This window comes from Pelodiscus sinensis, chromosome 7 (assembly GCF_049634645.1).
Source record: "Pelodiscus sinensis isolate JC-2024 chromosome 7, ASM4963464v1, whole genome shotgun sequence".
Classification (NCBI taxonomy): domain Eukaryota; kingdom Metazoa; phylum Chordata; order Testudines; family Trionychidae; genus Pelodiscus; species Pelodiscus sinensis.
The window spans coordinates 74,698,991-74,725,882 of NC_134717.1; the positions used below are offsets into that span (position 1 = coordinate 74,698,991).

Genomic DNA, 26,892 nt, shown 5'->3' on the forward strand with positions numbered 1-26,892 from the left:
TTGATTCTATATATTTTGGTTAGTCTCTAAAAGTACCACAGGACAACTCGTTGTTCTTAGATAAAACACTCAGTGTAGTCAATGGGAATTTTGCTCATATACTGTAAGCTCTGCAAGATCAGGACCAAAGCAGAGTCAGCTCTCTCTCTGATTAGGGCTTGGTAACCTTTCCTTTTTCTATGCTCTTTTGATACACATCTCAAGAGAGGAATGATTCATTCTGTGGATTTCGGTAGCACTCTGATATCTGTGTTATGATTTGTGAGAACTATTTATATTCTAAAAATCACACTTTGCTACTTTGCTAGTCATCTAACCATTAGCAAGTAGTAAATAATATTCACATATTTTCAAACTGGAAATGCAATAAATATGGGACCCAGTTCTGCTCCCATTGAAGTAAAATGGGAATCTTTTAATTGACTTCAGTGGGAATTTGATCAGGCCTAAGAGGAAGACTCAGAATGAGGTATCAAAGAGGATCGGTCTGAACAGGTAGTCCTTGACAATGCCTGCCAAATCGAGACCCAAAAGGCAGGTGAGCAAAAATCTATCTTACCCTGCCTGGTTTTTGAATCGCTCTGGGGCTTAGGTGGCAGGCAGGGGTCCGAATGTCAAGGGGGAGGTGGCAGTGCACATACTCAGAGACAGGAACCTAGACTCTGGGAAAACTTTCACTGCAAGAACATAGGCACTAAGTCAGTTTACGCATGTATAAGAATTGGCAAGAGTCTTATGGATGGCAGTGACATCTGTAAGTGGACTTTGGTGCCTAAACCTAAGAGGTAGGCATCTGGTATTTAGGATCGGGGTCTTATTGATGTTCATGGTAACCGAATCAATACCTATTTGTGTGTGTGTGTGCAGATGGTATTATAAAGTGGAGCACATATAAGTTATGTCCATCACCGCAAACAAACTCTAGTGAAACTTTTATGCCCCACACACTGTTATGTATTTTGTTTCTGTTTGGTAACCAATGCTTTTAACTGGTACATGTTGTTTTGTTTTTTAATTAATCTACCTCAAGTAAACTCAGGTTACCTTAAATTACCACACACAGACCTCTGAGTGATAGGAAATATAGACTAGATTGTTTAAACAACTTTACAAATACTTTTCTGCACATCTGTGGTCATGATTTTGGGGTCTACTCCAACTTTGTACCCTTAGCCTGAAATTTCAGCTCTCGGGGCTTCTGTACACTTACAGTGTTGCAACTGCACCAGTGCAGCTATGCCACTATCGTGCTTAGTGAAGACACTGTCTATGCAAACGGAAGAGCTTTTTCTATAGGCAAAGGTAACCCACTTCCCTATGAGGCAATAATTAAGTTGATGGAAAAAAACCCTTGCATTGACATAGTGCTGTCCACAACTGGAGTTTCGTTGGTATAATTGTGTCACTCAGGATGAGGATTTTCCATATTCCTGAGAGATGGAGTCATACCAACCTAAATTTGTAGCGAATACCTGGGCTCAAATAGGACTGAGAAGTACCTACTCTTAAAACTGCTACTGGTCCAATGAGAACTGCCAGTATGGCCTGTTTAGTCATCGTAATCTGGATGGAGATTCTACACTGAGGTTGGGGTGAGACTCAATATTTTTGTGCTATTTAAAAAAAAATTACTTTGAAATTTGCTCTGAAGTTTGGTATGTTAAAAGTCTTGCTTTTAGATCAGGGAACAGAGTGCAGGTGAAGCAGTTAAAGATGTGAAAGAACATCAGTTTATCACATGGTTGTAGAATAAATGGGATTCTTCATGTAGCTATCATTGCCACCTATGTGATATAATGTATATGAAATGAGAAAGAGAATGTTTATTTTCTCAGAGGCTACGTCTAGACTGGCATGATTTTGCCGAAATACTTTTAACGGAAAAGTTTTTCTATTAAAAGTATTTCCGCAAAAGAGAGTCTAGATTGGCAAGGATGCTTTTGAGCAAAAAGTGCTTTTGCGCAAAAGCATCCGTGCCAATCTAGATGCGCTTTTGCGCAAGAAAGCTCCTATGGCCATTTTAGCCATCAGGCTTTCTTGCGCAAAAAATTAAGGTGCCTGTCTACACTGGCCTTCTTATGCAAGTATTCTTGCGCAAGAGGGCTTATCCCTGAGCAGGAGCGTGAAAGTATTTACGCAAGAAGCACTGATTTTGTGCATTACAAAGTCAGTGCTCTTGCGCAAATTCAAGCGGCCAGTGTAGACAACTGGCAAGTTTTTGTGCAAAAGCAGCCGCATTTGCGCAAAATCTTGCCAGTCTAGACGCACCCAGAGTGTTTAATTTGTATTATATAAGGCTAGTGTAAAGCATGGGCAAAGGAAACAGTCACAGGGATTCTTACATAATGGAAGCACTGGATTTCCCCCTCCAGCAGCACATGCAGATAGGAAAGCAATTTGCCCTCAGAATTGCCCATGGGCATAAGAAATTCTTGTCCTGATGTGTCCCCATGTAACATTTTTTCTGTGTCCTACTTCTGCATGGAGTCTCACCTAAATGATAACTAGCCCTGGAACGGTGTCATTATTTTAATCATTTTGGCTATTGCTGCTGTTTACAGCCATTGTGATAATGTGGTAATGATGTTTATTAAAGTAAGACAGCCTTGGAACCCACAAGCTCATCCTAAAATTCAAAAATCCAGCTGAAGAGTTTCAAAAATGGTTAGCCTGGGGCTCTGTGTCAACATTGTTTTCATCTTTTTAAAAAATAATTATTAGGCATAAATTGTCTACTTCTTAGAATAGTTGTGACCACCATATCATCAGGACAAATGTTTCTTCACTGCTTCCTGTGTTCCTTTCTCCTCTTCTTCAACTGGCTTGTCTTTGCTTTTTGTGTGGCTGGTTTTTCTTGAACTAATAATGCCATTTTATGCCTAGCTAAAGTCCCATAAAAATTCCAAAAAGTATTTACACATCAGCACGTGTAGTTACTTTTTAAAAATCTACTCATTATTAGTTAATGCTTTCCTGATCATTATGAAAAATAGAAGTATTTTTTATTATGTAATTATTTAACAGCAACATTTTTTCTTTCATGGTATAAGGAAAAGAGTAATTAATGTCTGGGTGTTTTGGTTTGATTTAAACCAGGATGCCAGATGAATTTAAGGCTACAGTTACTTTCTTTAGATGCTGACCTTGTCTCATCTGGTCATCTGCTGCAGCATTATAATGGTTATATTATACTGCAAAGCTTGGGTATAGTTGAGGTTACATCAGAGCAGTCACTACATTTTCATATGTCCATCTCTCTTTTGAATGGTGCACCAATGGCTTGCATGGGCACCAAGTTTGCATAATTTTTGGTGGTGCTCGGAATGGGTCCACGCAGAGCTGTCCCCTCTATAATAGCGTTTAAAGAGAAGCTAGATAATTTCATGGAGGTTAGGTCCATAAAAGGCTATTAGCCAGGGGAGAAAATGGTGTCCTTGGCCTCTGTTTGTCAGAGGCTGGAGAGGGATGGCAGGAGACAAATCGCTTGATCATTGTCTTTGGTCCACCCTCTCTGGGGCACCTGGTGCTGGCCACTGTCGGCAGACAGGATACTGGGCTAGATGGACCTTTGGTCTGACCCAGTACGGCCGTTCTTATGTTCTTATCCATACAATACACTGGGGCAAGCACTCCAGTGCCCATGGTTCGGGGGATGGTCTAGAAGGTTAATGGGGATCAGTGAGGGGAGCCTAGTGCCAGTGGTAGTAATCAGCCCAGCCCTCGCCCGCTGTGCTGTACTCTGTGCTATCGACTCCTGGCATCGCTCAGCAAAGGGGATGGATGCTGGAAACAGGTGGGGCAGGGCTTGTGGGAAGGGGTGGAATGGGATGGGACAGAGAAGTGTGGGCTAGGGATGGGTTGCTCGCTGCTGCTGGCAGCCTGGCCCCCACTAACTCCTCAGGCTGCGTCTCCCTGAAACGTGGGGCCAGGGGCCGCTGGTTGAGCTGAGCCCACAGTCTGGACTATTGATGGAACACAGGCACCAAGGGCCCGTATAACTAGCTGCCTTTGCCTACATGGGCTTAGCCTGGTGGTTCTGCCTGTATTTATTTTGCCTGTGCTTTCAAGCAAAATCCCTTCAGCCAGTGGAAGTGTTGGATAGATCCAGCAATGGCTATTAGCCCTGACGGCCAGGGACGCAGCCCCATGTTCTGGGTGGCCCTAGCCTCTGATTGCCAGGTCCTGGGACTGGAGGGCAGGGGCTGGGTCACTTGACAATTGCTCTGCTGGTTCTTTCTCTCTGGAGCAGCTGGCCAGAGCCCCTGGCAGATGCTTTCCTGGGCTGGAGGGACCATTGATCCGCCTGTCTGGGCAGTGGGAGGCAGAAGCTAATCTGCCTCCCAGCCTGTTACTGCTGGCGGGAGGGGGGCTGTCCAGTAGCTCCAGGGGCCAGGTCCTACCGGGGGTTAGGCAGCCCCTCCCTCTCCCACGAGGGGAAGCAGGGCTGGCCCGGGCCGAGGCAGGTGCCCCTGTGCCGCAGCCCTGCAGGGCTGGCGCGGGCTGAGCCGGGCCGGGAGAGGGAGCCGCGCAGTGGGGCGCACGGGAGGGGCGGGCCCTGGGCGAGCGTGTAAGCGGAGAGCTCTGCCTCTCGGCGCTGACATGCACGCGCGGCGGCCTGAAAAGGCTGCGAGGAGCCGGGCGGGCGGCACAGGCAGGCTCCCAGCCCGGCGCGCCTGAGCCTCTCCCGGGAGAGACGCGCGCCCGCACCTCCCGGGCAACGGGGAGCCGCAGCCGCGCCGGGGAGCGGGGGAGCCGCAGCCGCGCCGGGGAGCGGGGGAGCCGCAGCCGCGCCGGGGAGCGGGGAGCCGCAGCCGCGCCGGGGAGCGGGGGAGCCGCAGCCGCGCCGGGGAGCGGGGGAGCCGCAGCCGCGCCGGGGAGCGGGGGAGCCGCAGCCGCGCCGGGGAGCGGGGAGCCGCAGCCGCGCCGGGGAGCCGGGGTGCCAGCCCAGCGCCGGGGAGCGGGGGAGCCGCAGCCGCGCCAGGGAGCGGGGTGCCAGCCCAGCGCCGGGCGGGTGCGATGCCCGGGGCGAGCCGCTGCTGCCGCTGGCTCTCGGGGGTGAGGAAGGCGCGTCCGAGGCAGTGACCCGCTGAGGGGCTGGCGCTCAGCCGCACGCACCAGCCGGGTGCTTTTCGGTCGGGGGAGCAGCCTCGCACTGCCCGAGCTCCCGGGTCTCGGCGAGGGGGTTCCCGCCGGCGGCGGGGGAAGGCAGGACGCCTCGGCACGGAGGAAGGGAAGGAGCGAAAGGCAACTAGGAACATTTGCCGAGGAAATTCTACGGCGCGGGGTGCAGTCCCGGTTTCCGAGGAAAGCCCCGAGCGAGCCAGCGGGGAGGGAAGCCCCCTCGTTCCCCTAAAATGGATCCATTGCCTCTTGTCTGGGGATTGCTAGCGCTGTGCCTGCCTGGACCCGGAGCGCTAGGAGAAGCAGGTAAGACCCACAAAAGTTAATTTTCTCAGCGGTACATGCTAACCCTTTGCCTTTGAAAGCAAGCAAGGAAGCAGGGAAGGAGCTGGCCTTTTCCCGTTACACGAGTCAGCAGCAGGCTTGCCTCGCTAGTGCCAGGACTCTGTCCCCTTGCTGGAAACACAACTTTTCTCCCCTTGGCTGTAGCGTGGTGAGGGCTGGGTGTCTCTGTTTTGAAGCACGCTCACACGGAGACAGGCTTTGGCTGTGTTCAGATGTCACATATGGAATAAATCAAAAGGGGTTTGAAAAAAAACTACAAAGCCTTCGCATTACAGTTTTCAGGGGATTTTTTTAAATGTTTTGAAGCAGAACATATCTCCCCTGAGTTTGTTTCCCAACCCAGCCAGAGAGGCATAAATAATTTATAGCCACTCGGTTGTAGATACATTTACCCAGTCTAATTAAATAAGGCATGAATGGGCAAGGGAGAAAAGCAACCTACTTTTTGCATATGAAAAAGTTGGTATGTTTTTAAGCGGGGGTGGCGTTCAAAAAGCCCACATGGCGGTCAGAAGATCATTTTTGGGCTTCGTGTCTAATAAAATGCACCACTCTGGAGCAGCTAGGGATGTTTCCCTCCCTCCCCAGCTTCAGTGTCTGCGTTTCCAGGGAGAGAAGCTAGTGCATATACATTTTTATTAGCTAAAACAAACAGTGCGGACCTCGGAGGTCTCAGGATCCCTCTGAAGTGGTTCGAAACTTTTCTGGATGGAATTCGGCCCTAAGCAGTTGCCAGAATTAAAAAGCGGGGGGCTAGGGGGTGGGAGAGGGTGGGGGAGAGGAGTGGAGGGATGAAGACAAATTGTGTTGAGATAAGGGAAACAAAGAGGCTCCAATCACATTCCGATCCACTGTTTAATTATTACATGCAGTAAATACATGTGGGCTGCCGTATAATTGAAGGGACTGGAGTGTGGCAACATCCCTCCTCACTGCTGAAGGGCGCACTAAAATCATTCCGTTGGAGATGGGGCAGGGCCCTTTCCCGATAATTAGCCGCTGGTCAGTGAGTGAAACCCTGATAACGTAGATCGCGAGGGGGGAATCCCCGCAAAAATAAACACAAACCTCACCTGTCCTACAGGGTCTCGCCAGTATTCGGGAGAATACACGTGCAACTCGCGGACAAGCGGGGGCGGCGGGGGGCTAGGCTGAGCTAGCACCAGCCACCCCGCGGCTCCGCGCTCAGGCGCGCTGCATGCCAGTGGGCATAATGATTGCATTGAGAGAGGAGCCTGCGTGACACGCGTTAGGGCCCCTGCCACTGTGGCTCTCGCGGGCGGGTGGCGAGCCTCTGGCGGGCGGGCTGAAGCTCGGCTCCTGCTCGCTGCGGTGCGTGGCGGTCAAGTCGGGCTGGGGCGCAGGATGGGTGAGGGGGTTGGATGTGAAAGCGCAGCGAGACCCCTGGGCGGGGCTGCAGGCTAGGAAGCGCCCCGGGGCTGCTCCAGCTTCCAGCCGCGCAGAAATGCAGCGAGCGCACCCCGGCCCGCTCCGTCTGCGCCTCTCCCCGGGGCACGTGGGGCTTCTCTCTGGGCCGGGGCCGGATCCTGCTCCCAGCGATTCCAGCGGGAAGCAGGATCAGGGCGGACACCTACTGCACCGAGGCTCCGCCTGCCTTGCTCCGGGTTAACCGCTCCCCCCTCCGCCCCGGGCCAGGAGCGTCGCGGGGCAGGATCCAGCGCAACCTGCAGCAGGCGCGAAACTTTTTAAGGGAAACCCTTTAAATGGGGGTTACACTCCCGCCAGCCCCACGGGGGGGGTGTGTGGGGGGGGCGGGGGGGAGAGTCCAGCGAAACCCTGCACATCGTCTCCAGGGCAGGGTCGATTCTGCAGCTGCGAAGCGCAGGGCGGCGCAGAGGCCTGGAGGGGCTTGCTGCTGCTGCGGGGGGGAACCAGGAGTGATGCCAGGGGGAGTCCGCCATAGAGGGGGAGTGGCAGGCACTTCTTGGGGCGAGCCTCTGCCCCCGGTGGGGATCCTGGACCAGGCAATTCTTGGGGCGAGCCTCTGCCCCCGGTGGGGATCCTGGACCAGGCACTTCTTGGGGCGAGCCTCTGCCCCCGGTGGGGATCCTGGACCAGGCACTTCTTGGGGCGAGCCTCTGCCCCCGGTGGGGATCCTGGACCAGCTGGGCCCGAGGTGTGTGTGTGTGGAACAGCAACTGGGGAAATGCAGCATCCCCCCGCGATGGCTCCCAGACACATTGCATCAGATCCCCGGCTGCCCTCCGCTTGGCCGGCAGCCCGCCGGGGCCGGGATCCGCATTTGAGCACACACCCCGCCTCATTCCTCTAGCAAGCTGGGCTTCCTGGTCCTCCTGGCGCTAACCCTCCCTCCCTCCCCCCGCAGGCCGGAGGCTGCTGCCTCTCCGGCGTGCCCAGGCAGCCTCGCCCCCACTCGGGATCCATCTGCTGGGGCCAGTGGAGCGGCGAGCAAGGCGGCCAAGCAGCTCCATAGCGAGTGTGAACGGCGCTTCCCCGCCTAAGCCGGGGGCGAGGGAGCTCAGCCAGGGAAGCCCATTGGCCGGGGGGAACCTCCCCTGGCTTCCCCCGCGCCCGGCCACCAGCCCTTGCTGCGCCCGGTCTCTGCCTGCCGGAGAAGGGGGCCCGCCTGCCCGCCCCCCGAGTCAGCGAGCGGGGCTCGCATTTGCTCCCGGGAGCGGGGAAGTCTGGCGGCTGCTTAGCTGCGCGGAGGGACTCCGCTAGAAAACCCACCTGGGGAGAGCGGGCTGTGATCACGCTCCGTGTGCGCGGGCCGGCTGAGCTGCCATTCTTCGCCCGCCCGAGGAGCCTGAGCCTAGTTTGGGTAGCATGGCGGTGGCTGGGATGTCCACGCACCTAGTGCTATCTCCTCAAGGGACGTGCCATGCTAGCAGCAACTAGCTCATTTCGACCAAAGGGCAGGGTTCACACAGGCGCCTTGAGTTTCTTCTGCTATTATTTAGTATTCTTTTCTGTGAATTTAGTGCTTATGAAACCTAGGCACCAGCTTCCACAGCCCTGGGAACTAAATCTGCTCTCTGTCCTGGGGCAGGTTGTGGTAACACAGGCTTTCCACCGTGCCCAAGCCCGACCCAGACAGAATACTTCTAAGGGGGGCATGTGGGACTTCACAGTCCCTGCCCATTCAGCCATGGGCTTTTCTGAACCGTCTGCCAGTTAGTAGGGGTGATGAAGTGTGGACATCCGTTCACTTAGCCAGTACAGCCTGGCTATGTCTAGACTGCAAGCCTCTTTCGAAAGAGAGCGTCTAGACTGCACGTTGAACTTTCGAAAAAGCGGCTTGCTTTTTCGAAAGAAAGCATCCAGTGAGTCTGGATGCTCTCTTTTGAAGAAGCCCTATTTACATTGAAAAACGCCTTCTTTCGAAAGAGGAACTTTCGAAAGAAGGCGTTCTTCCTCGTGAAATGAGGTTTACCGCCATCGAAAGAAAAGCCGCATTCTTTCGATTTAATTTCGAAAGAACGCGGCTTGAGTCTGGACGCAGGGGAAGTTTTTTTCGGAAAAAGGCTACTTTTCCCGAAAAAACCCCTGAATCTGGACACAGCCCCTCAGCCTAATTCCTATCTGTGCTGCAGGGACTGGACACCATTACTGAAATACACTTGCAGGGTGGGACAACTGCCCTTCAGCTCCAAAATGACCAGGCTTGTCAGGTGAAAGGGATCTAGAGCTGATTATAGTAGTAGGTTCTTTCCCCCTGTCTCTTGATATTAGAGGGCAAAACTACACCCACTGCTAGAGGGAAAATGTACACATAGACCCTCCCTACCAGAGAGCCCTCCTCCCCCAACTATAAGATCATCTAACTGACATCATTTGATGCCCTGGTGGGGATTTGTGGAAGTGTGCCCATGACTGACTGACAGTTCATCCCTTTTCTGGACCTTTCTGTCAACGCAGTTATCCCTAAACTTTCCTAACAGCACGCCTAAAGAAGACATTTATTTCCTTTGTTGTGGATCAGATGGTACTAAATGACAAGTTGTTTTTCATAAAAAAAGGTCCCATGAAGAAATCCACAGATCCCTCCTGCAAGTTCTGCTTCCCTCTCCCCCGAGACAGGCTATGCAGTCACCTGCACCTATGGGAAAGGGTTTTGTCACAGTCTGAAAGGGGATATTGTGGGTGGACACCCTTGTTCAGTATAACAAGTCCACAGATGTGGGTGTCCCTAGCTTCTGTTTGTCAGAGGGTGGAGATGGATGGCAGGAGAGAGCTCGCTTGATCAGTACCTGTTTGGTTCACTCCCTCTAGGGCACCTGGCATTGGCCACTGTAGGCAGATGGGACACTGGGCTGGATGGACCTTTGGTCTGACCCAGTATGGCTGTTCTTATATACAGCAGTACTTTTCCCCAGAAACTGAATTTAGAGGGGGTTTGGAATTTACGGGGGTGGTTAGGAAAAGTTTATTTGACCACTAGGGAGATGGGAGAGCTCTGGTGGAAGGGGTGTTCAGCATCTCCCTGAATTGGATGGTCACAGCTTTCAGGGCCAAATCCTTGTTTTATTCACATGAGGAGTTCCATTGACTATTGACACGTGGTCCTTGCTGAGATTGAGCATAAGGTGCTAGGATAGCACCTTGGCTCTAATGCACTGAGCAGCCACAACTCTGATACTCTTAGGTGCTGTGTGCCCTCATGTCCTTGAGCAGATACAGAATCAGGTTTCTAGAGGTGAAGGGCTCTGAATCCCATTACTGTTCTCTCGTGCCAGGCAGTTTAATAAAAATATTTGGGCGAGTGCCTTCCTCCTCTCCCCAGCCGCTGGTGCTGTTTGCATTTGCAGTTAAGTTCATCCTGTTTGACATCAGAATATTTGCTGTCAAGGAAATGGTTGTGATATCAAAAATAGTGGAATATGACATCACTGTGTAATCCAATAAGAGAAGATAAACTGTGACATGGCTCACACCCTGATTTATATACAAGTAATTTTAGTAATTAGCAAACATTGTAAGAAAAACATGTCAGAGGTGGTGGATGGATTTATATTGGAAGTCTGATGTCTGATTTGAAAGCTTTTCCCCATTATGAAAGTTCCTCTTTAAGATCCCCCACGGGAGGTAAATAGAGGAGAGATTTTTTAATAGACAATAATATGATAATCCACAAAGGAAAAAACCCACCTCTTGCAGTAATTTTTACTGTAAGAGATAAACAGTGCAGCTGGCAATTTGTTTGTAGTCAAACAATAACTATGTCAGGAGTGGGTTGGAGACCCTAGAAAGATAAATCTGATGGCTTGATGTCTGTGTGTTTTTTTTTCATCTTTCCTCAGCTAGTTGCAGAAGCAATCAAATAAGAAAGTAAAGGTTTTGAGTGACCCAAGTACAGAATGATTCAGATGATGTTTATGCAGCTCTGAGCAATGCTCCCTTGGAAAGACTTTCAAATATTTTCCTAAAAGCTGGTATTTTTAGAAATGACTTCTGTAATCTAGCAGAACCAACAACCCACTTCCATGCACACATGTGTGGGCAGCTCACACACGCACACATTGCTTTGCTTTTTAAAATCTTGTGCTATTAGCTGAAACCTTACTGGAGGGGAGAGGATTTTTAGGCTTGGAATCCAGCAGTTGCCAGGAGCTTCTTTAAAACATATGAGTAATGTGCTCAGGGAGGGAATATAACCCATGTCGAGGGGGTATTTGTTTTTCTAACTTTTTTTCTGGTAGAGAATTATCATCATTTGTGGCATCTGCTGTAGCAGGCAGACATGCTTTCCCCCAGAGGGCTCTAAGAGACACTTCCCATCTCCATTTCCACATTTTTCCTCCACCCGTTATTTACTCTGTGCTCTAAGTACATTGTGCCGGGCTAACAGGACTGAGATCAGAAAGTTCAGTTTTGGGAGGCTGTGCTTGGAGAACGTAGCTCTCCCCCACTTCAAAAATGTCACTCTGCACTGGCCATTGGATTGGTTTCCTAACCAGATCCGGTGCAGTTGGGTTCCAGGACACAGCGGTCTTGTATTTCGGATAGCCTTAGAGGAGAAAGCATCCTTCACAGGGTTTAGGATGCTGTCAGGCTCAGATAAGGCTGGGATCTTATCCTGTGGGACCCTCAGTTGTATTAATAAGGAAAAATTAATTTTTAAGCACTGGGATGGCTGCCAAATTATGTGACCTCTGACAGACCAGCTGTGCTGTATAAATACATCGTATGTATCTGAACGCTGTGATCCGATCTGAAGTTGAAATACTGAAGCCGTCATTTAGCAGTAAGGGCAGGAGGCGTGTTAGAGAAAACTGTAAGCTGTTAAGCCTTCTTCCATTGTGATGTGAAGTGGCAGAGGCAACCCTCACATCTTGGGGTTTCCTGCTTGGGGTCTCTCATCCAGAAAGCAGGGAAAGATGAGAGAATGTACATGCTAGGGAGTGGAGGGAAGGCATGAACAGCTCCAGTTTTATCATCATACAGGGGCCCTTTGACACATTTTTAATTATAATGAAGGAATAACTAGGTTATTTTCAAAATCCTTTCTATTCTGGTTGAAACTGTGGTAGCAGCATCCCCACAGATCAGAGTAGCTGCTGGCAGAGTTTTGCAGTGGTTTGGCCTACTGTGGCATGGTTTTAATCATCCTCAGAATCAAAGGTCCAAGTTGTTCTCCAGACTTTCTCCCTGTGCAGTGATAGACGCAAGAACTGACTTCAGTGGGAGTTTTGTCTGAAAGGGGATTTCAGGAGTTGGTCCAGATTGATCCGTCTGTTCTTCTCTCCTTCAAAAACAAGAACTTATCCCAGTAAACCTTTATTCACACAAGAACTCCAGTTGAATTCAGTGGGACTACTTACTTAAGGGCTTGTAGGATTGGGCCACAATTCTGGCTGTTAAACAAGGACTCAGTGTTATTAAAAAGTGCAGATGACTTGCTATCATTTTGACTTCCTCTGCGCATTTTGTTTTGTGGCAGGGATTTTCATTTGGGCCTTTAGTTTTTCTAAAAATAGTTTTTTAGAACTGTTCCTTTTCAGAGGGATGTAGAGGAAGTGATTCAAGTGTTGTGGGGAAGGATCATGATGAAGACTGTATTAGCTGGCATGCAAAGTTAACCTACACATTAATAAAAGTGGGTGGAGTTTTTCTCTGAATTGTTCTTCCCCCTTCAGACTTGAGGATTCAAGAAAAATAGGACCCAAAGCTTGAACAACTTGTGTTTTGAGTCTTTTCTGATTTGCCCCTCCATTTAGGTGAGACAAAAGTGATACAGGTAGTTCCTATTCCGACATCCTGAACTCAATGGTTGAGAACCTGGCTCTGAGCCACTGTTCGTTCTCTGGCCACGTCTAAATGATAGGGTTAATGAGACATGAGGCTTCCATGCAGGCACCATTCATTTTTATTTTACTTGTGTTTCTTCTTAGAGGGATCCCTCAGAATCTAGCTCTGGCCTGGAATTCTTTCTTCCGGAGTTGGAAAGGGGGAGAGAGAGAGATGTAAAGAAATGTTGTCATGTGCACAGTTCCACATCCATATGCATGCCACCCCCACCCCCTCATGCACTCCCCCTCAGCTCCTTTCCTTCCTCCTCCCTGACCACTGAATGTTTGCTCGACAGGGAGCAATGTATTTAAGGCATTTTCCAGAATGCGTAATAACTTCTTCTCTGGTTTTAAGGGTTAGCAGTTGCTACATATGAGAGAGCCGTCCAAAACACAAAATAGCTTTTGCCCAGCAAGGCTCTTAAATAATATCACCCCCTCCTGTGTCTCCATAAAAGAATCATGAACTAATCCAGAAAAGTGGAGGAAGACTATAGTAGGGGATAGTCTCCAGTGGGGTGGTACACATTAGCACGTCACTGGCATGCCTGGTGGACGACACAGTGCCAAATGCTCAGTGTAAAGCCGTTGAACAGCTTCTCATAAGGCATCTTCTTGGAGAGCTTGGCCCCATGAGGGGGAGGAAGGGAACTGCACTTGACTGGATTGGAATTGCAAAAAATAAGTGTTTGGATACAGAAGGAAATAAGACAGATGATCCTGGAAGGTGTTACGGAGATAGGGGCTGCATGGGTAAAGTGCAGGCTCCTTTTTGGCATTGTAGTACGAGCAATCATTTAATAAAAATTAAAAGTTTATATAACACCTGTCATCAGAAGAGCTCAAAGCTCTTTACACATATCCCAGGTGAATGCATGGGTCCCTTCCTTAATTCATGAAGGTCAATTGCCTCTTAATTGTCTTTCACCATCCCCAAACAAGCCTTTTATCAAGTGGGTGGCGGATCACATTTATTTTGCTTATTACATGTTCTGTCCCAGAAACATAGTGGATAGGGGACCTGGGTTTGACTTCAAGTGCTGCTGTGTAACCTGGGGCAATTAATTTCACTGCACTGTGCCTCAGTTTCCCCACCTCTGCATAGTGTTTTGAGATCTACACGTGAAAATCACTCTGTGGGTGCTAGATATCACTCTGAAACAGTAGTAGGCCTTTATACAATTTCAGTTGCTTGGAATTATAATGCAAAAGCAAGTGGAAACAGCTGCTATTTTTTCCTCATTGACCTGAAAGTTGTAATGTTGTTTGTTCTTCTACTAAAATGACAATTGGAGTAGCTATGAATTGTAATTCCAGACCTATCACCAATGGCTCCAGAATTACATTTGCAGTGAGGCCCGGAAAAGAGTGGACATAAATATAAATCAACACTATTAGATCAGTTGCCCTATTGGAATTGCATTTGTTTGTGATATCAGATGACAAATAATGAGCTTAATGTAGGTGGCATTATGTGAAATGGCTATGATGTAAAATCTCATCAAAGTAACATTTTTAAAAACAAAATGAGAATTTGTAAAGACTAGGGGATCCGATCCTCAGCTGCTGTAAATAAGTCTAGCTCCATTGATTTACACCAGTTGGGGTTCTGGCCCAGTGATTTTCAAGGAACAGTTTCTAGTTGTCCCAGTGTTAGGTTTCTATTAAGTTCCTTCCCTGGATTAAGGGAGCAAGGAAGGGTGCAAGATTGGAAATCTTTAGCATCTTTTAAAAGAAAGTTAGTAAGATTTTTCCTTGTAAAAGTTCCCAGGGAACAGTTCCATTTGATTAGTTTCCAGGAGTTCACTGTTCACTGATGTCCAGTACTAGTAAGTAAATATATTGTATCCCTTCCCAGTTGCCTTAGGAAGTGGTCAAATGGCTGCATTCCTAGGCTGATGGATTGCCTCATTTATTTTTTGCTTAAGCCCAGACAGAGTTTTTATGAGGCAGTCTCGTGACAGGCTGAAGTCACTTGGAATAAAACAAAATCCTAGTTCAGATCACAGACATAGCCGTTAAAATCAGCTTAGCTGTGGCTGTGGTTTAACTCTAAGAGCAGCTTGGGCTCAGACGGGAAAGGATGGCATCTGGGGAACTTCCCATTTTATAAAATCCCCCACAATTTGTGCACATGCTTAATCACTTAGCGATCGTTTTACAGAAGGTGCTGTATAGCTAAATAAGTATGTTTACATGTACGTGTATATCTGGATCAGGAAGTTGTTCAGGAAGCCTTTGAAACGTTATCCCACAACAGAAATCAGACCAATATGACACCTCAGTTAAATATGACCTCCGCTATTGGGGCTAAAATAGCTAACCCTATTAGCTTTCTCCTGTGCTGGCTGTCTCTTTGACAGATCAGTAAGCAGTGTTTAAATCACAGATACCACGTGTAGAGTTTGATCTCTGTTCATGCTCCTAGACTGGAAGTTCTCCGGGGTGAGGTTTTTATCATATGGTAGTGGCTCAGGTAGCTCTGTGATGGGTGCTCCTATAAAAACCTAGATAGATACTTCTAAAGCACCGTGGATGGTTTCATAATAACGAATCCACCAGGACATTAGGACACTAGTTTTTTCTACCCAAGCCCTATTCAGCAAGCGTGCGTCTACACTGCACCCATAGCTTGAAATAAACTACGCAATTTGAGCTACGCAAATTGCATAGCTTACTTCACTCAATTTTGAAATAGCTTATTTTGAAATTTGGCTCTGTCTACACAGCACTTATTTCAAAATAAATCGCTATTCTGAAATGTCCCGTACTCCTCGTGGAATGAGGTTTACAGGGATGTCGGAATAGTGAGCTTGTGACACAGTATTTTGAAATAACGGGCGTGCTCAAAAGATGCAGAATAGCTATTTTGGGATATCTCCTGTGTCCCGAAGTAGCGCTGCAGTGTAGATGCAGCCTGTAGGACTTGTTTCAGCCATTTGACTCTAACAGGACTTAACTACATGCGTAAGTGCTTTACTGAATGGGGATACTTTGGTGAACTGCAGACTCGAAGTCTAACCTTAGGAGTCGCTGAGCACTGTCCACTGTCCTTCATGTCATTGGGAACAGAAGGCGCTTTGCTCGTCACAAGGGGAGCACAGTCTGACAGGATCCTCTCCGCACGGAGCTGTAAGTGTACACCTGCTGGCATGAAAAGGAGCCTTTAAGACACAGGCTCTTACCATGAAATTTTGGTGGCCTCTTTTGGTGGCTGCGCTTTTACCTTTTCCTAAAATTTGTATTTGTTTTTCCTAACGTTAATTAAATATTCCCACATACGCATCCAAATCATTGTAATTTATTTATGTGGGCTTTTTCCGGCCCCAGTAATAAAAATAATGATGTGAAAAGTGATCTTTGCTTTTCATAGCACACTTAGGCTATGTCTAGACTGCAGGCTTCTTTCGAAAGAGGCTCTTTCGAAAGCATCTTTCGAAAGAGAGCGTCTAGACTGCACAGAGAAATTTCGAAAAAGCAGCTTGCTTTTTTGAAAGAAAGCATCCAGTGAGTCTGGATGCTCTCTTTCGAAGAAGCCCTATTTACATTGAAGAACGCCTTCTTTCGAAAGAGGAACTTTTGAAAGAAGGCGTTCTTCCTCGTAAATTGAGGTTTACCGCCATCGAAAGAAAAGCCGCGTTCTTTCGAATTAATTTCAAAAGAACGCGGCTTGAGTCTGGACGCAGGGGAAGTTTTTTCGGGAAAAGGCTACTTTTCCCGAAAAAACCCCTGAGTCTGGACACAGCCTTAGTAGTGAGCTGGGGGGCTGTGATAAGTAATACTAACAAACTTAGCGCCAGTGTCCTCCAGACCCGGACATGCTCAATCCCCTAGCTCTGCCCCAGGCCGTGCCCCCACCTGACTCCCTCCTGTAAGTTTCCACCCCATCCTGCCTCTTCCTGTTCCCACTCTGCTGCAAGCCCTGCCCTTACCCCACTTCCCACCCCCCCAAGTTCTTCTCATCCCATGCTATCTCTTCCATTCCCTTTCCAGCATCTCCTGCTTACCATGAAATAGCTGATTGTGGTGGGCAGTAGGCACTGGGAGGCTGGGGGAGCAGTTGATCCATGGGGCTGCAGTGAATGGGAGGAGCAGGGGCGGGAGGAAGAGAGAACTGGCTTCTGGTGGATGCTAAGCACATTTTTAGAGATTCTGCTTTAGGGCATCTCCCCTTTGTGTGACATTCTGAAGAGCAGAAATCTTTGGTCCTGAGAGGAAGAAGGGAGAGGAGCACAGGCTGCAGCGTGCATGGCATTTTTGTAAAAGTACATGAGGAGTGCAGCTGGAAGGGAAGGAGCCAGTGAGCAACAACTCCGCGTTCTCTTCTCCTGTCTCCTTGCCCTCAGACAGAGATCTCAGAGCCCACATCTCACATCCTACTTTCTCCCGGGCTGGGAAAATGGGGAACACTTGCTCTTCGGTCTCATTTATTCCTAATTTGAGAGTACTTGATGCATTTGAGAGAGTTTCCTAACCCAGATTAGGGATGTAAAAACCTCTTAAAAACAATAACTCTGTAAGGGTATGTCTACACTACAAAGTTAATTCGAACTAACAGACGTTCGTTCGAATTAACTTTAATAGGCGCTATGCAACTTAATTCGAACTAGTGAAGCGCTTAATTCGAACTAGGTAAACCTCATTCTACGAGGACTAACGCCTAGTTCGAATTAAGTAGTTTGAATTAAGGGCTTTGTGGCCATTTAATTCGAACTAGTGGGAGGCTAGCCCTCCCCAGCTTGCCCTGGTGGCCACTCAGGGCACCACCAGGGAAACTCTTCTACCCCCCTCCTGGCCCCGGAGCCCTTAAAGGGTCACGGTCTGGCTATGGTTCCCATGCCAGGTGCAAGCCTGCCAGCACCCAGCCAGCAGACCCTGCACCTGGCATGGCACGAGCCAGCCACCCGCTGCCACCCAGCCCTCCGCCTCTTCCCGGGACCAGGCTGGCGGCTCCCAGGAGCCTGCCTGGGGCCGCAAGAGGCGGGCGCCCGCCTGGTCTAGTGCGGACATCGTGGACCTCATCCACAACGTCCGCACTAGGCACAGGAAAGTGGCTGTCTAGGGCAGGAGAGCTGCCAGCCTGGCCACCCAGGAGCAGGTTTGCATGAAAATCAGGGTGGTCCAGTGAGATCCCCGACCCTGAGCCCTGAGCTTAGAACATAAGAATGGCTGTCCTGGGTCAGACCAAAGGTCCATCTAGCCCAGTAGCCTGTCTGCTGACAGCGGCCAACACCAGCTACCCCGGAGGGGATGGACGGAAGACAATGACCAAGCCATTTGTCTCGTGCCATCCATCTCCAGCCTGCCACAAACAGAGGCCAGGGACACCATTTCTATCCCCTGGCTAATACCACTCCATGGACCCAACCTCCATGACTTTATCTAACTTCTCTTTAAACTCTGTTCTAGTTCTAGCCTTCACAGTCTCCTGCGGCAAGGAGTTCCATGGGTTGACTATTTGCTTTGTGAAGAAGTTTCTGTTAATAGTTTGAAGCCTGCTACCCATTCATTTCATTTGGTGTCCTCTGGTCCTTCTATTATGGGAACTAATGAAGAACTTTTCTTTATGCACCCTCTCCACACCACTCATGATTTTATAGACCTCTATCATATCCCCCCTCAGTCTCCTCTTTTCTAAGCTGAGAAGTCCCAGTCTCTTTAGCCTCTCTTCATATGGGACCTGTTCCAAACCCCTGATCATTTTAGTTGCCCTCCCCTCTCCCACCCTCTCTCTTCCCCTCTCCCACCTCCTTTTCCCAGTCTCCCCGAGTTTTGTTCAATAAAGAGAGTTTCTTTTTTTGAACACGTGTCCTTTATTTTGTACATCAGAAAGGGGGGCTAGGGAGGGGTAAGTGGAAGGAGGGGCGGGAGGAATGGGGTACGAGCCCCCGATGGGGAGGACTGGGGTGGCTCTGCAGGCTCCTTGGGGTGGAAGCTCTCCTGCAGCCCCCTGATTGACCCCCCCCCGGATGGCAGCCTGAGGCAAGTGCAGCCGGGCTGATGGCCGAGTGCTGTGATGTGCCGAGTGTGGGCACTCAGGGCAATACAAGCCAGGACTGCTTTGCAAGCGGGGAACCCCTGAGAACTGTCTGTCTGGGGTGGGGGTCGGGTCCCTTTAAGCACAGCCCTCGGCTAACCTGAGACAGCAGCTCCATGCTCTGAGTCCTAATCTGATGCCCTGCCAGCACTGCTTCCGGCCATCCTTAGCCTCGGTTCAGGGTCCACTCAGTGTGGACATGCTAGTTCGACTTAGCAAAATGCTAATTCGAACTAGTTTTTAGGTCTAGATGCACTAGTTCGAATTAGCTTAGTTCGAATTAACTAATTCGAATTAAGTTAGTTTGAATTAGTGCTGTAGTGTAGACGTACCCTACCTGATTAAAATTTAAATTAGTTCCATGGTTAAACGAGTTCCATGGGACCACGGCCCCGTGAGCTGCCAACCCCACCAACTTCGTTGGCCCTTGGGCTGCCAGCCTCTGTGGGCTCTTGGCCCTGCTGGCCTCTGGTCTCCACGAGCTGCGTGCTTTGCAGACTGCCAGCAGAACTGGCTCCATTGGCCATGGGCTCCTGGCATCTCTGGCACCAGTCCCACCCGCAGCCCATGGGAGTCTAAGTGTTAACTGGAACCATTAAGCAGCAGCTTATTGTCTAACTGGTTACACTTTCAGATCTCTGACCAAGATAAAGCTGACTTGCTGTCTGTGGGCTAGATGCAGGCACAGTTTGTAGGGGCAGCATTCCAGAAACTGAGGCTGCAACTTTTTGTTTGGAAAGCCCTGAAGTTTTGCAGATGCTCCCTATTTGGCTACTGGGAGCTTTGACTCTCACTCTCCTAGGACTCTGACAGCCTGTGTCTCACCCAGCTAGTGGGAGGAGCTCCTTAAATCAAAGCATTGGGACTTTGCAGGTTACGTACATGAACTTCATAGATCATTCATGTCTGCTCAGTGAGATGGCTTTAAGTTACACCCCAAAGTCCTGTCCCAGTGTAACAACCACCAGGCAGATTTGAACGTGGGACCTCTGGAGCTTAGTGTAGGAGTTTCTACAGCTTGAGCTATAAAGCCAGGTGCTCTTAGTACTGACTGTAACTGCCACTCCATGGGACTGTGAACCACACTAGGGCTACCTCTACACTGCCCTCTCTTGTGGAAGAAAATATGCAAATGAGGCAAAGCGGTGAATATCGCCACACTTAATTTGCATACTTAATGAGCCACCATTTTTGTGCAAAGGGCTTTTGCCGTTTACACGGCTCCTTTTTGTGCAAAAAAACCCCTCTTGCACAAGAGCTGTTCTGCCGCTTTTTTTAAAAAAAAACCCTTGTGCAAAAATGGTGGCTCATTAAGTATGCAAATGAGGCGCAGCAATATTCACCGCTTTGCCTCATTTGCATATTTTCTTGCACACGAGGGGGCAGTGCAGACATAGCCTAGGTGTGTGGATTACACGAGCATGCACTGAGTTCAGCCAAAGGACCTCTGGGTAGCATCCTCTTCTTTGGTAGTTCTAAAGTGCTGGTCATGGTTTTCCTAGGCTGCTCCATGCTCTTCTTGCAAGCAGGTCTCTCACTGATTATGCAGTGCTGGAATGTCTCAGCGCTGTTTCCTTCCTTGAATTGGTATGAGAGCAGGAGCTGCTCCTACGTCGTGTGCTATTTTTGCACGAAAGCATCGTAACCAAATACATCCAAGCAAATCAAAAAGATAGATTGGTGGTTTCATGTCGGAAGCTACTAACTCTGAGCGGCTGCAGCATGTGTGGTTGTTTTGAAAAGCCCCACTTTGGCTTGGGTTCATTTAAGTTACACTTGGGACTGGCCTTTGCTTTTTACAGTCAAGATCAGAGGATGCACTGAGCCCTACTCTTGTGATGTCAGCAAAATCTGGTGGGGTTTAATTGACAGAAAACTCAGTGGGAGAACACCCTCTTGCTCAAGATTTCACATCAGGGCCCTCTCAGATAATCGCTTAGGCAGATCCCTGAGACCCTTTGATCTGCTTGTGTAATGCTTGCCATGCCAACTTCAAAGGGAGTAGCGTGCACATGCATGTGAGGGGCTGATCTTACCCTGTGAATTTCAGCAAGAAGAGGTTTCTCCTAACTGCCCCTACCCTAGCCAGAGCAAAGTGTTAGTTTAGAGGAGTTTCTTAGGGATTGGGGCTGGGTTGACCCGCCACCCTCGATCTAGCTCCCCTCCTCCAGCAAGCCTGGGTTGGTGGTAGCATCAGGAAAGCTGGTTCCAAACAGCACATTTAGCTATTGAGTGGAAGAATGTGCCAGGCCCCTAACAGACCTGGCTAATATTTAACATTTCATTTTAATTTTATTAAGTGTATTTAAGGCTGGCGAAAGCTGCCAAAGTGCACTGAAGACTGATGTCTTCTGTTTAATCTGAACACCATACAGTGCTCAAGCGACAGCCCTGCCCTCTTCCCTCAGCCTTTCCAGCCCATGTGCCTCAAGTCCTGACCTGCATAGACAGACTCCAGGGTGGGAAGGGCAACTCAGGCCTTGTCCACACACAAACTTGCCCCCTTTAGTTAATGCTGCTTAAGTGGACTCTGTAATTTCAGTTTTCAGAGTGGTGCTGCCCACAAGGGATGACCATTTTGGTGATGAATTTTTGTGGTGAGGGCATTTATCCACTGGAAGTTGGAGTGACACTTGCATCAAATTGTCTAGCCATTTGGCCATTTGGTCAGGCAAGGTTGCTTTATGAGGCCTCATCTTGCTGATGTTAATATCTACCATCATAGTATATAAGCACTGATTATGAACCAGCCGCCGCCGCCGCCGTGTATATTCCTTGCAACTCTCTCTATTTCAGAGGGGCTGCTAAGGATGGAATGCCATGGCAGCCCCAGCTCAGTTAGAGTAGCAAGTGAGTCACAGTAAAAAAGAGAAACATAGTCAAACTCCCTAGTATCTATGGGGCTGAAAAATGCAGCTCTCCACCCCCATCTGTTTGCTTGTTTCATTCTGTTTAGTTACATTTCGCCTTTTAGACTGTAACTGTAAATGAAATTCGGGTGTAAAACGGTGGCCCTGAGTCTGATCTCACCTACCCGGTTTATATCAGTACAGTAAACTTCCGAGAATCCGGCACCTGTAGGACCCAGGGGGTGCCGGATTATCAGATATGCCGGACTATCAGAAGGGGGGGCTCTGAGGGGTCTGGAGTGGGGTGGGAGGGGATGCCACCCCAGATCTCTCATAGCCCCCCCATACGATAGTCTGGCTCTGCCCCAGGCGTCGCTGATTCAGCCGCTGCTGGTCAGTTTCAGCAGCAGCTGAATCGGGGATGCCTGCAATAGAGCAGCTGGGGTGCTGCTGGGTTGGTCCCGCAGCGCCAAGGGGCGGCGCTACGGCACCAACCCAGCAGCACTCCAGCTGCTCTTGGGGACGCCTGGGACAGAGCAGCTAGGGTACTGCCCGGTTGGTCCCGTAGCGCTGCCCCGCGGGGCTGCGGGACCAACCCGGCAGCACCCCAGCTGCTCTGCTCCCAGCTTCCCCGATTCAGCTGCTGGTCAATTTCAGCAGCAGCTGAATGGGGGAAGCCTGTCCGGCTGCCCCAGCACTTCCGGGTTCCTGATGGTGCCGGACCATCAGGAGTCCCGGAGCATTGGATGCCGGACTAATGGAGTTTTACTGTACTATCTCCCCTGAAATCAGTGAAAATACTAAGGGTTAAAACTGGTGGGAGACCAGAATCAAGCCCATGGAATTGGTCAGTCCTGTCCTATCTACCTCATATGAGTTTACATGACAATGTATGACCCTAAGATTTGGAGCGAAAGTAGATTTCTGTACCAAGAATGAAAGAAGGATCAGATTCTATACCCATGTTCACGTGATGGAGTCTCTTCATGCATGAGTGGTCTTATTGATTTAATTGGTACTACCCCTTGAATAGTCACACAGTTCAGCATGAGTAAGGTTGGTGGAATCCTCTGATTAGTTGGCAGTACCAGTCTAGTGGGTAAGCATGTTGAGAAAGCTGTAAAGAAGATGATGAGGAGTGGAAGGATTGAATTTGTCATTGTGTCACCCTTTCCAAGAAAAACAGTCGTTATCTCTGTTAGAGTGTGAGTGTGTGCAAATTGTGTGTGGATTTTTATGAGAGTGTGTGGAAGTGTGTACATGAGTAAAGTGTGAATCACACATATTATATCTCAGCATCGACAGACAGATGAATTCTCTCAGGCATGCGCGTGCTTCTGAGTCTGCCTATCTGTCTAAAATCCACATAGCCACATGTGGGTGCATGTGCTTCAGAAGAGAGAGAAAGGGATCTGCGCAAGAATGTGCGTTTGTAAATGTTTTAGTGTTGAGCAAGCTCTCTGCGGAACAAAACCAGATGTTTTTATGAGTCCTTAGCTCTTAACTGTTTTGTCATACATTTTGTCTTATTTGGGAAAGGAAAAAGTCACAGCAATTCCTTTGAAGGCATGAGGAGAGAGTTATTTTTAAGGTGGAATATAATTTTGAATATCAGAAAGTAGGAGGAGATAAAAATAGCCCTATTTTGTGTCAAAGGAAGGGCTTACTCCCTTGTGGGGAGGACAGAACACCCCTCCTCCTTTGAGGCGGCTTCCTGTCCCTATTGTTCACTTCTGTGTCTGTACACTGCACATGGATTTTTTTTTCTTTTTCTGGAGAATTTGCAGAGAGGAGGCAGCAAGTTAAGTTGTAGCATGAGCTGGCTGTACGGTTCTCATTGCAGAAAGACTGGCACAGGGCAAGGTGATTACCAGGCTGTGATTTTCCTGCCAAGAGCTGGCAGAAGAGCATACAAATTGGAAAATTACACCCTCTGCAGCCTACAGGACAGCTGCTGCTCCACACTCAGACACGTTTAAGGCCAGATCCTCATCTGGCATAAGTCACAGTAGTTCCATTGGCATCAGTGGAGTTAGGCCATTTTGCACTAGCTAAGGATCTTGGCCTTAAATCTTCCCAAAGGATAAGCCTAAATTTCCAGTGGCACTGACTAACAAGATGTTACAAAACCTGTATGAGTGGTGTCCTGTGGTTTATACAGTGCACTCAGCACCCAGAGGAATGTAATTTGGTTTGCTTAAAGAGGCGCGGGAGTAACTTTCAGAAGTGGGCTCATTTGTGATGGGCTAATTATCTCTGCCTTTGTGTAAGACCTGGTGTAATTGTTCATCTGTGCTAGAGATCACACTCCCTCCTGTGCTTTGTCAGTGAGTACAAGATTGTACATCTCCATTAAAGGAAATGCCCTGGCTCTGTTTTGGGATCTAATGCATATTTGCACATCAGAGCTGAAATGAGTGGATGTGGCATGGCTTTAAAGCCTCACCGTCCAGCTAGTGTGAAGTGCTATGCACGCACCCTTTCTTTCCCCTATGCATCTGAGCACTGGACAAGCTGTTTGTTTGTCTAAGAGGGCAATGCTGCAGACAATAATATTGCCAGGTTGGGGAATTACTGAACTGCATCTGTAGCGCAGAAGATCCGGTCCTGTGGGGTAGCTGCTGAGAGGCAATCTATAATTCACAAGGCCTTGCTGCTTCATGCAGATGGTGATATTGAAGCATGACTGATGCCAGCAGCACAAAATCGCGGAGGCATTTCCTTTTCCCCCCTTTGTTTGGCTCTTTCCTCCCGGTTTGCTGTGGTTATTACATTAAACCCTTCGCAAGGGCTGAACCATTTCAGCCTTTACTCACAAACATCCCACAAGTTCAGTGGGGGGTGGCTTCTGGGACAATTGAGGTCACTCCATCCCTTAACAGGGCTGGTTTAAAGCTCAGGAATGACTGGACACACACATGCACTTGCTCCCACTGTCTCTATTTCATTGTTCTAGTTTGGGCTGGGAGTGGCAGGGAGGAAGCAGCCCGTCTCTGAACCAGGGATCAAGCTACAGGATGACATTAACTCTTTATTGGCTGAATACTGGCTGCATCTGGGAAGGCAACTGAAGCATTTTCCATAGTGGCCACTTGATGCTGTTGGCTTAGCATCATCTGGTTGGCAACCCCCACTGGATTGCTAGAGAGCAGCACCATCAACTGGATGGAGCCAGCTGTGGCATGCAGTGGTGGTGGCTCTCCTGGGATTGGGGTAATCAAGGAATGTAAAATATAGAGAAAGGGACTTTGTTGGGAATCTTAGTATGTTATCAATTGACTCTGTAATGCAGATTTTCCTCCCAGTGAGTAATGAAACAATAAATCAGATTTGTGGTGTTCATAAGATTAAATGTTTTTTTGAAGATGAAATCGTCCTCTAGGGCCTTTTATTACCCAAAGCTGAAAGTGCTTCTTTGCTCAATATGTAATTGTTACCAGGCCATTTCTGGGCCACAAAACCACCATTGTTGATTATCAGAGTCTGCAATTCCAACTGCTTCACTGGCGTGAAGAATTTCAAGAGAAGAGAGACAAATCAGAGAAGAGAGCTACTTAGAAGAGGGGAGTGGAAAAACGGTCTTGTGGTTTAAAGCATAGGACAGGGATCAGGGATATGTTCCTGTGCGAACTTGGAAAAGTCACTTAACCCTCCGTGTCTCAGTTTCCTTTCCTGCAATGTTAGAACGATGCTACTTCCCTACATTGCAGGAGAATATTGTGATTTTTCATCCAGCAATGTTTGTACAGTGCCTTTGTGGTTTCTATGGAAGAGTGCCATAGAAAGCTTGTAAAGGAGCCAACAGAGGGGAGAAAATAAAAGCAGCTCCAAATGATCTGATATCTCACTGCCCCTTTTTAAATAAATCTGCAGTTGTGTAGGCAGGCACATTTATGGCTCTTTTCTAGTCTATCTGAAATATGGCATGTGTTTGTGTGTGGCGGGGGAGGAGGGAGGGAATACTGTATATAATAATTGTAGTTGCAGACTGTGCTGCCTCTGTAAAAGGCCTTTCTCAGACAGCCAGAGGTGTAAATGGCCATGTGTTTGAAGTTCCGGAGCCAGTTTCAGCCACTTGTTCTCTTGGTTGTTTTGCAGTTCAGTCCTGTGGGGGTCGTTTGAATTCGAAGGAGGCTGGTTACATCACTTCACCTGGATACCCACAGGACTACCCCTCCCACCAGAACTGTGAGTGGATCATTTACGCCCCGGAAGCAAATCAGAAGATTATCCTCAACTTCAACCCTCACTTTGAAATTGAAAAACATGACTGCAAGTACGAGCCTCCCTCCTCTTCTTCTTTACTAGATAAGCTGCTCTTCTTCCTCTCTTAATCTAGTAACATGAGGACCAATCACTCCCAGAAACAGGAAACTGAGTGGCGGTTCCTGTCTCCTAAGCATACCTCATTATATCACCGTCCTTCAAAGTAAGCAGGTGTCTGGCTTACCTTGTAGCAGGCTGTTGTGTGACTCCGTCACACGCAAAGGGAAAGTGAATTCCAGCCTCCGGTATCTGATACATAGTGCTCCTTGGCTCATGGGAAGTATTAGTTTGGTTTCCTGTCCTGCTGCTGATTCTGCTGCACTTGGTGAATTGTGATTTTTAAGGAGAGATCAGGAAGCAGGATATCCAGGAAAATCAATTAGCAGCTAGTAAATAATTAACAGCATCAGTGGGCACCATGGAAGGCTGAATTAATGATGTGTCTCTGTGGATGTATAATCCAGTACATACCCTGGGGAGCCCATGACCAACTATTGGGATGTTTGAAATGTGGAAAAGTTTAGGGTCTCCTAAAATGGGCTGAGTTTTTTCACACACAGATTCCCTTTGATTTATGAAAGTATCCACATATGAGACTATAGCAGGGGTGGGCAATACAGCCTTTCTCCGACTTACGAACTGGTTACGGACCAAGCAATTGGTCGTAACTTGGTTTGTTTGTAAGTCGGACCCCATTGAGTTACACGCGACCGCGCTGTTCATAAGTGTGGATCGCGTTTGTAACTCGGGGTCCGCCATTCACGATAGTTTCGGTTGTAACTGCGAACGGTCGTAAGTTGACCATTCACAACTCGGGGACCGGCTGTATGTTTGATGGGGGGCCACTCCAAGAATTTGGAAAATGGTTGAGGACCGCACTCTTCCATGATATTAATGAAGGAGGTGCAGAGTTTGGGATGGAGGTAGGTGCAGAAGGGAGCTTGGGGCAAGAGAGGGAGTTTAGGTGAAGGAGGCAGTTGTGATCTGGGGCACTGGACTGGGA

At 48.6% G+C, this 26,892-nt stretch overlaps 1 protein-coding gene across 6 annotated transcripts in view; it reads left to right on the forward strand.

Moving 5' to 3' along the window:
• Window positions 1-4,963: 4,963 nt before the first annotated feature.
• The window catches only part of NRP2 (neuropilin 2), a 131,431-nt gene continuing 109,502 nt past the window's right edge, over window positions 4,964-26,892 (forward strand). For all 6 annotated transcript variants that reach the window (XM_075934328.1, XM_075934330.1, XM_075934329.1 and 3 more), the window contains exons 1-2: window positions 4,964-5,427; window positions 25,722-25,899. In XM_075934328.1, coding sequence (XP_075790443.1) covers window positions 5,355-5,427; window positions 25,722-25,899 — 251 coding nt within the window. In that variant the 5' untranslated portion in view covers window positions 4,964-5,354. The remainder of the gene's footprint in view (window positions 5,428-25,721; window positions 25,900-26,892) is intronic.